We start from the raw sequence: 12,815 nt of genomic DNA, 5'->3' as shown, positions 1-12,815 counted from the left end.
AAGGTGGACGCTACTGTACACACACACACGCGACCACACACTCACACAACGGTGCTGTGTGGAGCAGAACTGCAATATTTCATCAACAAGGTCAATAGTCATACCTTAAGCAATTACAGGGACAAATTACAATATAAACTGTATAATTAAGTACAAAAACATTAAATAACACTTTACATACACACACGCACAAACACACATCGATAAGATCAATACAAACTAAAATATACAAAAATCTCATTAAAATCAAAATAAGGTTAAAAGCTGTTACAACGACCTAACAGTGTTTTTAGACTACAGCACATCGACAAAAAACACAAAGAAAGAAGCAAGCAACACCTTGCCGCTCACTTAGCAACCCCTTAGCATCACCCCACAACCACCATGGCAACACCTGAGTAATCACTTAGTTATACCTAAGCCAGCCAGACGGATACAATAGCAACAACATAGAGACTGCCAATGAACATCAAAGCAACCATCTAGCAACCAATACCTATACTATAGTAACACTTTTTACCACATATAAATACCATAGCAACCAAATCCTATATCACAGCAATTCCTTAGCAATCACCTAGCACCACCACAACAACTGCCTAGCAACATTTTAGCAACCAACACCTACACCATAACAACTCCTTGGGAACTGCCTAGCAACACCATCAAAACCAAGTCCTATACCATAGCAAAAACCTACCAACACCTTAGCGACTGCCTATCAACACCATAGCAACTGACACCAATATCAGAGCAACTCTGTACAAATCACTTAAAACTCTAACAACCAAGCCAAAACCTAGCAACATCTTAGCAACCACCCAGCAACACCATATCAACTTTCTAGCAACATCTTATCCATCACCTAGCAACCAGCACCAACACCATAGCAACTCCTTGCCAACTGCCTAGCAACACCACAGAAACCAACTCATATAGCCTAGTAACACATTAGCAACCACATACCAACACCTTAGCAACTGCCTATCAACACCATAGCAACTGACACCTATATCACAACATTAACAACATAGCATCCCTTCCCAGAATCCTCTGCATCTACACTTTTCTCAATCAAGACTCCTCCCACATCCTTTCTAACCCTGTTATAATAATCTGCAGCTGATTTTCATTTTACACACTTTAACTAGAAATAAATGTGGGTGTGTCCTAAGTTTTCTTCAAAGGAAAATTTCTCTTAATTAAGTTCTATTAATTTATTAAATAACATTTAATTAGTTTAACTTTTTTTTCAATTTAAAATATCAAACATGGTCGGTGCTCTGTCTCTCTCTGCCTCTCCCTCACACGCACATACACACACCCTATGATTGTGGCTTTCCTACCCTGCCAGCCACATGTGGCACCATATAAATATCCCAGAATGCACTGCTGTTTAAGAGGCCTGGGAAAACCACAGACCTCCTGCCAGGAGAATGTCAGGATGGAGGGAGAGAGAGAGAGAGGGAGAGAGAGAGAGAGAGAGAGAGAGAGAGAGAGAGAGAGAGAGAGAGAAAGAGAGAGAGAAAGAGAGAGAGAGAGAGAGAGAGAGAGAGAGAGAGAGAGAGAGAGAGAGAGAGAGAGAGAGAGAGAAAGGATGTGGAGGATTATGGAATAATATAAATGTGGCCTGTGCAAAAGTTTGGTCACCTTACATTGGAGACAAAGTCTACATTCACACAGCAGGTGGAAGCAGCTCTAGATCTTTCACCTATCTGAACAGTTCACTGTCCTAATCTGATGTTTACGTGTAAAGGTCAGCACTTCATGTTACAGTTTCATCTTCTCCAGCATCACAGGAGCCATCAAGCAGTTCCAGTGTCTGCAGCTGGGCCTATCACAGAAAATGCATTCCAGCTCAATGTAAAAAGGATGTGTTATTTGACCACGCATATTTTTTATTGGTTTGCTTTTTACTGGTTTTGTTTTAATAATTTTATTTCTATTTTTTCCCCCACTTTCAATTTACAAGGCCAATTACCCAAACCACTCATTAGGACACTCTGAGAAAAAGTGCAGCAACTATGTTTCTATATATCAGCTCACAGACGCCTTGTGCTGATCGACATCACCCTTTGGAGAGAGCGCCATCTACCCACCCTACTGGCTCTCAGGGACTCTTAGCATTGTACATTGTATTGTTTTTTAATAATTTATTATTAGATGATAACTAATCGAGTCTCCATTAAATATTTTTAGTTTTCTGCAACTGAACATCTTAAATATGGCATAATATGGCAGCATCTGAAAAGTGAAGGCAGATTATTTTTACTATGATTTGTTTTTATTGGGGTGTGGTTTAGTCTTATATATTGTATTTTTCACACGCATTTAAAATCCTTTAATATTCCCAAAAATCATCAGTGCAACTTTTAATCCAGTGCTCCAGTCTTATGTAGGAATTTTAGTTTTCCAGCACCGGGGCTGGAGTAGCATTAGCATTACCTGCTAACTGCGATAGTTATTCCCCCGTTCAGGGGGAGTATTATCGGCCTGTAGCCTGCTCCTAACCCCGGCTAGTACTGCTGGAGCAGTTAGCCGCTAATGCTAATGCTCCAGTCCAAACTGACCCTGTCCTTAATTATACAGCGGTGTGCGTATCTTACTGTAGGAAGCCGAACCGGTCCACCACTTTATACAGGTCATAGTTTGCCTCCTCCCACGACTCCACCGCCGCACCTTCCTTACCCTGAAAAACACAAACACACACAGAGAACAATACACATCAGTGTCTATTTAAATAATCCAAACACACTATGCGGACAAGAGTATTGGGACACCAGTTAATTCATTGTTTCTTTTGAAATTACGGGTATTAAAAATAGTTTATTCTGCTTTTGTTGAAGTAACTGTCTCTTCTCTTTCCAGGACCTAGAGCATGCTGTCAGGATTTGATTGCACTTGTTGAAATTTACATTACGCCTACAATAGAAATGAAAACATGAGTAAATGTAAATGTAATTATTTTTTTTTTATAAATAATCAGATCATTATGAGGTTAAATTGAATTTTGGTGGTGTTCTCTAAAGCCTTACCAGCAACCAGTTGATATGAAAAGACAGAACTGTGGGAGGAGCTCAGACAGAACAACTACTAACTGAAGTCTGATGATCCATCAAATCTTATTAAACACTTAAATAGATATAAAACATCTCTGCAGAGAAATGAAAAAAATGCAGGGAGAGAGAAAGAGAGAGAGAGAGAGAAAGGGGGGGGGGTAATTTTAAAGGACAAATTAGAGAGCAGGAAAACACATCAATAGTAAGAGAGATAGAGATAGAGATAGAGAGAGAGAGAGAGAGAGAGAGAGGGGACAGAGAAAACTCAAAGAAGAAGAGAGCGCAATGAAAGAGCAAGAAAGCAAAAGAGAGCGAGAGCAAAGACAGAACAAGAGAGAGGTAAAGAAAAAAGGAGAGCAAATAGAGAGCAAGAATGAAAAAGATAGAGAGAGATCGGAGGTAAAGAGAAAATACAAAGAGTTTGAGAGAGATGATAGAGGGATAAGAGAGTAAAAGAGAGAAAAAGAGAGACCAAGGGAGAGAGAGAGAAAAAAGGAAGGGACAGAATGTGTATAGAGTCCCAGAGAGAGCAAAAGAGAAGAAGACAGAGAAAGAAATAGGCAGCAAGAGAGAGAGAGAAAGAGAGAAAGAGAAAGAAAGCAAAGAGAGAGAGAGAGACAGAAAACAAAGTACTCTTAATATGCCTCATATCTCTCATTCACACAAACACAGTAGATTCTATGTGTAAAAGTGAGAGGAGTGAAGTAGGAATCAGATGATACATGATAAATAATATGATCTGAGTTTATTATCTGTGCTGACATTGGGCAGTGTGTTCAGTGGGCCGTTAGTTTAACGGTGTTTATTGTGTGTGTGTTAGGAGCTGAAGTTAGGAGCTGTTAATAGTGTGGGCAGAAACACTGTGCGTGTGTGTGTGTGTGTGTGGGCGTGTGCTTTGTTAGTGCTGATACACTAAACCCACCACTGGCTTCCTTTTTATTATTTATTATAAACACTGAGATCTATAATACTCTGCTACCAGCCCGAAACTTTACCCCCAGCAGCCCACACACACACACACACACCCACACACACACAGCCTGAACATCAAAGAGCTGCCAATTTATGTAAGATACACTGCAACATGATCAATAACCTACATTATCACACCCGAGTTATTTACTGATTTTTTTAAAGGTTTAAACCAATTATGTAGCACTGCCTATAAATAATAATTAATTTGGGTATATGGATATCTGTACAGATATAGATAAGGATCTATTTGAACAGATAAGTGGACTAATGGATGTCTACCTCAGTGTATGTATAGGGAGATTGACACTGCATTTAAGTGTGTGGATGGATGCATGAACAGATAGATTCATCTAAGTAGATAAGTAGATATCTGGATGGATAAAGATGATAGACAGACAGCTATTTATATGGATGAATAGAAGGATGAATATCTGTTCAGAAGGACAGCTAGATAGATGTCTATCTAGGTGGATGTACAGGTGGATGGAATACTGTATCTATCTGGAGATATAGAGCTCTGGAAAAAAAAAATAAGAGACCACTTAAAAATGATGAGTTTCTATGATTTTACCAAACTGAAAACCTCTGGAATATAATCAAGATGAAGATGTATGATCTTAAGCCATCAAACCAAGCTGAACTGCTTAAATTTTTACACCAGGAGTGGCATAAAGTTAAACAAAAGCAGTGTGTAAGACTGGTGGAGGAGAACATGCTAAGATGCATGAAAACTCTGATTTAAAAAACAGGAATATTCCACCAAATACTGATTTAAAGTTAATTTAAACTTTATATGAACTTGTTTTCTTTGCATTATTTGAGGTCTTAAAGCTCTGCATCTTATTTGTTATTTCAGCCATTTCTCATTTTCCGCACATTAATGCTCTAAATTACAATATTTTTATTTGGAATTTGGGAGGAATGTAGTTTATAGAATAAAACAACCATGTTAATTTTACTCAAACATATATCTATAAATAACAAAATCAGAGAAACTGATTCAGAAACTAAAGTTGTCTCTAATATTTTCCAGAGCTGTATAGATGACTGTACAGATGAATAAACTATATCGCTGGGTATAACTGGATGGGTGTATAGATACACATCAGTATGGCCACATTGATGGGTGGATGAAAAGATAAATGGGTAAATGTTTGAAGAAACTGACGATGGATGGATAAGAGGATCTTTGTATGGACAAATACACTAAAGAATAGATAGACAAATAGACAGATGGATGGATAAATGTTTGTATAGATGATTTCATTGTCCATTTAATAATCCAACAGTAAACATGTGTTTTTTCAGTTCAGTGCTCCTGGTATCTGTGTTGACTGAGTGAATGCAGCTTTGTGTGTGTGTGTGCTATGTTACAGAGACCCAGTTTAAAAAATGCATGGTTTGGTAAGAAATGCCAACATGGCCGATAATGAATGGGTGTCGCCTTGACCACGAGCACGTCCACCACTCAGCCCATTCACTGACAGCTATAGCAGAGATTCAGCCAAGCTAACTCTTGATTATGTTCAAGTGTGTGTGTGTGTGTGTGTGTGTGTGTGTAGGACAGCAGTGTGAGTATTAGGCCCTAATTAAGCAACACAGTCACACACTCCGCTCCTCTCACACACTGCCATGACTACACTCAATTACACTGGCCAATGTCCAAACTGGACACTAGTGAGAGAGAAGGATAATTAAACACACACACACTCACACACACTCACACACACTCACACACACTCACACACACTCACACACACTCACACACACACACTCACACACACTCACACACACTCACACACACTCACACACACAGCTAAGAAGGCGCTGAGGGCAGAGTTGTATTACCAGAGGAAGCTCGGTCTTCCGCTGCTGTATAAGAGTGAGTGTGTGTGTGTGCGCTTGTGTTTGTGTGTCTGTGCTGAATTCAGCGAAAGAGGAGGCAGTGATACTGTAATAACCAACACACACACACATACACGCACACACACACACACACACACACACACACACACACACACACACACACGCACACACGCACACACGCACACACGCACACACACACACACACACACACACACACACACACACACACACACACACACACACCTCCCTACTGGAATAAGCTGAACTGAGAGCTGCACTGATGGAGGCTGATGTAGGCGTAGACGGAGCAAGATCAAAGAGTTTACTACCAAATATGGTCACATGGCAACATTTGCAAATGTAGCTTAGATGGATGCACTGATAGATATCTGTACAGACAGATGCCTTTGTATGGATGGATGGACTGGTAGACTGATGGAAGTCTGTATGCAGAGAAAGATGGATGATAGTGTGTATGTATAGATGGTAGGGGTGGGCGATATGCCCCTAAAATATTATTATTTCATGGTCTTTTGACAATAATGATACTCTTGGCAATATGAAAAAACACAAAAAAAAATGTCAAGGATATACTACTGCAACAAAATGCATACCCCTAACTGAGATACTACAAAGTACAAGAATTTGATCAGATTTGTAATAGAAGTCAATGATCCAGAATGTCATGATACTAATAATGCACTGCAAATATCTCTATATATTCAGAATTAAAGTAAAATAAATAATAATAGACAGATATAATCTGTCTCTTAAAGATATATCATGGGAAATAAGAACAGTGTGATTTTTTTTCTTTTGCTAAAAACAGCAAAAGAAGTACTACCCTGATGTGATAATTATAAAATCGGTTTAAAATAGTTCACGATATTCAAAAATGTTGGCGATATTATTGCGTACTATACAACACACCACTAATGAATAGATGTATACAGATACATTTTTTGTTTATAAATATTTAACTTCTCTGACCTAGGTTGTATTCTTGTTACTTTTTCCTTAGAATAAATGATTGTTGAAAATGCTATGCACATTTTGACATGAAATTGGCACTTTATTATATTACATTACATAATAATAATAATAATATGTTGTAACTTTAAGCAAGTCTACTTTGGCCTCAAAGACAGACAATTCATGATGTAAATTCCAACCACATAGCTCACTAACAGGTCTACTGAAAAGAAAGACAGATTAGTGAGATACTGTGAGATACCAGAATGTGAACACTGCAAACCTATTTAAACTGGGATGAACTCTCACATCTGGATGAGGTGAAACATCTGTATGTTCTGGCCTTTATCTGGAATGTGAGCAATGTGGGTGAGGAGTGAGCGGTGAGGAGTGTGGAGTGTGTTTTGACTGGTTCCATATTTCTCCACTCTCACCTTGTCATATCTGGCTACGATCTCAGCCCGCTCCTGATCCAGCTTCACTGCAGCATCCTGCTCCGCATCAGACGCTGAAGAAACACACACACAAAGTAACAGAGTTAGTGGTGCTGTTCAATATGTTCAGATTTAAGACGCACAAACACACTTTGATCCAATTACTGCTACCACAGCTTGTACTCAGGAAACCTCCCACCTAACAAGTCATTCTCTAATGGACACATATAACAGCTGGCTGAGTGTGTCTGTGTGTGTGTGTGTATTTTGATTTGATTCTGCTGGCTAAGCAGTGGTAGCTTCATAAGAGAAAGAGAAAGAGAGAAAGAGAGAGAGTGAGTTCTCTTGCCCGTGTGTTCATTCTGAATTCTCACCACCTGCACCCAGTCTGGAAGTGCTGATAAAACAGTCGAGGGATGGAGGAATGGAGCCAAAACAAAACAGCAGGTGTTTAAGGTGCTGCAACACGGTCTAGACAAAAGGACCAACATTTTTTCGAACTAAAAGAATTGGTGTTGGTCTGGATCAAATGAACTATGGTTTGGTTCATCTGCAGTGTGAAATCACTTTTCTAGACGTGTTCGACGTATAGACAAATTACAGAAAGTTAAGACATGCTATCATCACCAAGAAAAGAAGAGAAAAGGAAAAAGAAATAATGCTGTGCCGAAATCTGACTCCCTTTCACATCATACAGCAGTATGTTGCAGCTTAACTCCTATTTATAAAAAGAAATAAAAGGAATAAAACAAATCTGCTGTGGGACGCACTTGCACTTGAAGGGATTTAAACTCTGGAACCTGTAAAGGCAACTTGCCAAACTGACATTATAACATTCTACAAACCAATCAGTGACCAAGCACAGGGAGACTCCCAATTGTGTAATGATCACAGGACGAAGGAAAGTTTTTTGCTCCATAAACTGCACTATAAACCCAAATTAACCAGACTAAATGTACAGAATAAAATAAAAAATACAACAACATCAACTTCTGTGCAGGCCCTCGTCCAGACTTTCAGGTGTGAGAAATCCCTAAAATTTGGTGGTGGTCTTGGTCCAAATCAACTAATCCATGTTTCACATTTGTCTGTGGTACAAAATACTTTTCTAGATGGTTGACTTTCTGACTTTATCAAAAAAGCTGAGGCAGGTTTTCATCACCTATTAAACAATAGATGGATTAAAAAAATTATAATAATCTAACTCTTTTGGTATGCTGGTGTGCAATAAAGCAAAATGAGTGCTAGATTATGGTGGTGCTCCCTTTATCTACTGTAACTGTAGATTAATCATTATTTATAAACTGAAATAAAAGAAATCTGAGGGGAATCGTTCCACTCATTCTACAGTGGGACACACCTGCACTCAAAGGGAGTCAGATTCTGGCATGGAGGCAAAATTCGGCACAAAGCCTGCAAAGGCAACATGCCAAACTGACATTATAGCATTCTACAAACCAATTATAGCATTCTACAAACCAATCAGTGTGAAGCATGAGGAGACTCTGCCCACAAAGGTGATGTTGACAGTAGGCAGTAAACTTTTCTGTACTCAGTCACTATACTGCAGTATGACACCAAGAGAAGAGAAGAGAAGAGAAGAGAAGAGAAGAGAAGAGAAGAGAAGAGAAGAGATCTCCATGGTGAAGGCTGGAGTTGGTGTGGAAGTTGGTGATGGGGTGTTAATGGTCTGCACCAAGTATTCACTCAACACTCTTAACACCTTCTCTCTCAACCCAACAGCCTGTTTCACATTGTGTGTGTGTGTGTGTGTATGTGTGTGTGTGTGTGAGAGAGAGAGGCTCCTGTGATTGGGACTGAGACAGTAATTGTTCATTAATATTCTTTGCTGGATCTACTGAACCATATCTTGACATTATGAGAGAAGGAGTACAGCATGTCTCTGAACGCTGGAATAAACCAGCAGCTGTCCCTGCTCTATAATACAGTCTACTGCTGTATAATGTGCTTTTACTGCATTCATTGTAATACATGAATAAATATGAATAAAAAATAATAAAACATGACTTAATTAACAATATTTCAAATCATTTTTTGTTTATTAAGAACATACTGATACTATTTTCTCATAGGATGTAAAGTAATCATGAACTGTTACATCAGGGGATAGCTTGGGAACACAAATACACACCTGTACAAGTTGTGAGGTGCTATCTTGTGACGGAGGTTGAAGACCTCAGTGTGGTCATGGCAAGGCAAAGTTAGGAAGGTATTTAACATTCTTTCATCCACAGTGTCACCTGTACTAGGATTACATTATAGAAGGCTAATATTACCACCCACAGTGGACAGTGCAGTGCAGTGGGGGTAATTACTGTGACCAGCGGCATCACAGTAGAATTGTCTGTGTGAACATACAAGCAAATCTATCTGAAATAACAGATGTTACCTGAGAGAGCATCAGAATGCACTAGTGATGATTAAAAAAAGACAAAATAATGTTTAAAATTCTATTTGGACTCAGTCCAGACCAGAAAATAAACTAACACTATCTCACAAATGGATAACTACTACTAATTAACTAGATCACATTGGTAATTTTATGCTAACAGACTTACCAAAGACTACAAAACCTCAAAGGACTTTATCCAAAGGGTACAAAGTAACTATTTATGCAATTGTTAAACCTAATTTCTTACCCAAAAGCTCGTCTTCAACTCAGCTGCTCCAAGTAATAAACAGAAAGGCTCTCTTCCAGCCAGTCTGTCAATCACTTCATCCCTAAAAGTAGCCCCGCCTTCTTACACAAATATAGCAGAATAAGGTTTATTGTCTGATTTGTTTGGGGGAAAAAATGTGGTAATATTATTTTATTATGCAGATGCGCTAGACCTGTAGTGGCTCCACTTTTGAGAGCTGTTGCACTATCCATTTGGTTCTACAGTCACTGATATAAAAGAAAGGGTTTTCTTAGACTCGCTGTAGACCCCCTGTAGACCACTACCAGACCTCTGCTGCATATAATGATCTGATGAAATCTCTTACTGTTCATTATACAGAAGTTAATACAGAAGTTTATGAAGCTTTGGTATCAGCACATCCACATCCACCCACACACAACTCTCTCACACACAAACACACACACACACACACCCTTACTGCGTGGGAGATACAGTATATGCAAAAGGTTTAAAGATGACGATCACCTCTAGCTGTGTGTGTGTGTGTGTGTTGTTGCATGTGTGTGTCTTGGCCAAAGCTCTGGTCTCCAGGGCAGTGGTGCTCTAAACACTGCGGCTGCTTTAATGACTGTACACCCCGCACCACGAGTTCATAACACAGCGCACACACACACACACACAAACTATATGTGAATACAAGAGCATTAAGAGGTTCTTCAGGACAGTAGTTCTAAATACACTTTATGTCCACATGTTTGTGGACACCCCTTCTAATAAGGCATTCAGCTACTTTAAATCATACTCATTGCTGATACAAATGTGTAAAAGCACACACAGCTTGCCTAAATCCCCTGTAGAAATCAACTATAGCCAATAGATGGAGCCCCCTGGAGCAGGTATAAAAAAAAAAAAAAAACATGAGCACCATACGTAATGCCAGGCATGGATTAGAGGGGTATAAATCCCCAAGAACTGAGCTGTTGAGCAGTGGAACTGTGTTCTCTGGAATTATGGAGCTCCATCCAATACTTTCGGATGGGATGAGCTGGGAAGCTAGGGATGAGGTGAGGTCATTAAAGTTCAGTGACAATAATATTAGTCATTGATGAAATGCAACCAAATCCCCACAGCAGTACTCCAAAATCTTCTAGAAAGTCTTTTTCAGACAGTAGAGACAGGTTTTCCAATAAAAGCAAGGTATTCCAGCTCTTTTTAATAGCCTTGAAAGTGTCCTAACATCCTTGAAGCTGTGTGTGTGTGTGTGTGTGTGTGTGTGTGTGTGTGTGTAGGGCTGAATATCGAAATTCGATATCAAAAAGGCACTATCGGAAATGTCTCTGTACTGCCAAGTACCGAAAGGTTGCAGTAAAAACAACTGCGGCGGCACCCTGACGCACACAAGCTGAGAGCTTGCACAGAAACGCGGATCATTCAAATTGTTCACACACAGCCGTTGTGCTGAAATCTCTCAGCCGCTCACACCGTCTTCCCACTCTCTCTACTCTGAGATATTTTAATACAGTAAAAAAAAATACAGTAGTCTGCCAGACCTATACCACACTACACTATTATTACACTACACTATTTAGTCTCTCTCACAATAATACAGGGAAATACCAGCATTAAAACAAACAAAAAAAAACATGATTTCAATTCATTGTGACTGTTTATCGACACCCCTAATATAGATATAATTTGATTTTGCAAATCTAATGCTGATATTCCATATAAATGAGAATGAGATTACTCATGTTGGCTGTTAAATAAATCCATTGTAAGATAATAATTTTCCCTTTTTTATAGCAATTTAGAAAAAGATACAGATAAAATACCATTTGGGTATCAGTACTGAATTCAAGGTACCATAGCGGTATCGGAATAGAACGGAATAGATTTTTAAATGATACCCAGCCCTATGTGTGTGTCTCAAATTAGATGTATCGTCACATCTGAATTTAATGATTAAGATATTGTGAGAATGGCTGAGTGTCTGAGTGATGTTTGAAACTGTATGGGTCTTTTGTTAGCTGGAGTCAGACAGTGTCAGCCTGTGTGTGTGTGTGTGTGTGTGTGTGTGTGTGTGTGTGTGTGTGTGTCAGAACAGATTTTGAGGTTCTGGAGTGTCAGTCTGAGGAGAGGAACAGAAGAAGCTCAGTATTGTCCTGTTATCCATGTCTGTGTGGTTCATTCTGACTGATTGATGGAAAATCAGGCAGTCTGGAACACTTTTAATGATAAAACTCTACTTTTCACACAAGTAACCTTCTAAAGTCAGCATAAGAGTATTTGTATGTATAACTTTTCATATGAGCACACAGTCTTATGCACTGTCCTCCTAAAGTATTGGAACTGTGAGAACAAACACATTATTTTGCTGTAGATATAATATATATTTTGACATCAAAAGATGAAAATGAGCTTTTATTTTAAGGCATTGATACACAATTTATAGGATAACACCTTTGTCTAAACACACCAATTTCCAGTGTAAGCAAAGACATTGAAACAGGATAAAACTAATTTATTTATTAATATATGACTAAAATAGATAAAGTAAATAAAACTTCATATTTAGTAGTAAATCGTTTGCTTGTGACTATTGACAACAAAAAACATTTGCATTCTTTTTTTTGTGATGCTTTTCCAGGCAGCCTCTTTCAGTTTTGGGGGGTTACTCCCTTCAGTCACCTCTTCAGCAGGTAAAGTTCTCTAAAACGTCTACACAGACAAAACCCAAATTTGCAACTGAGCGTAGACATTCAGGACTATTTGTTGTTTGAATAATCAATATAACAGGACATGCCTGGGCAACAAAACACAACTGAAATTCACACGTTACAATACTTTTGCTCAAAAGAAAATGGGTG

The 12,815-nt window shown here is 38.8% G+C and overlaps 1 protein-coding gene across 3 annotated transcripts in view; it reads right to left on the bottom strand.

The window, feature by feature from the left end:
- Positions 1 to 12,815, bottom strand: part of usp6nl (USP6 N-terminal like) — an 82,223-nt gene that overhangs the window by 31,410 nt on the left and 37,998 nt on the right. For all 3 annotated transcript variants that reach the window (XM_049473838.1, XM_049473839.1, XM_049473837.1), the window contains 2 exons: positions 7,307 to 7,380; positions 2,607 to 2,689 (listed from right to left, as the gene is read on the bottom strand). In XM_049473838.1, coding sequence (XP_049329795.1) covers positions 2,607 to 2,689; positions 7,307 to 7,380 — 157 coding nt within the window. The remainder of the gene's footprint in view (positions 1 to 2,606; positions 2,690 to 7,306; positions 7,381 to 12,815) is intronic.

The sequence above is a fragment of the Astyanax mexicanus genome, chromosome 2 (genome assembly GCF_023375975.1).
Source record: "Astyanax mexicanus isolate ESR-SI-001 chromosome 2, AstMex3_surface, whole genome shotgun sequence".
NCBI classification, from domain to species: domain Eukaryota; kingdom Metazoa; phylum Chordata; class Actinopteri; order Characiformes; family Acestrorhamphidae; genus Astyanax; species Astyanax mexicanus.
The sequence above is the reverse complement of the archived record's forward strand: the minus strand, read 5'-3'. Positions and strand labels throughout refer to the sequence as shown.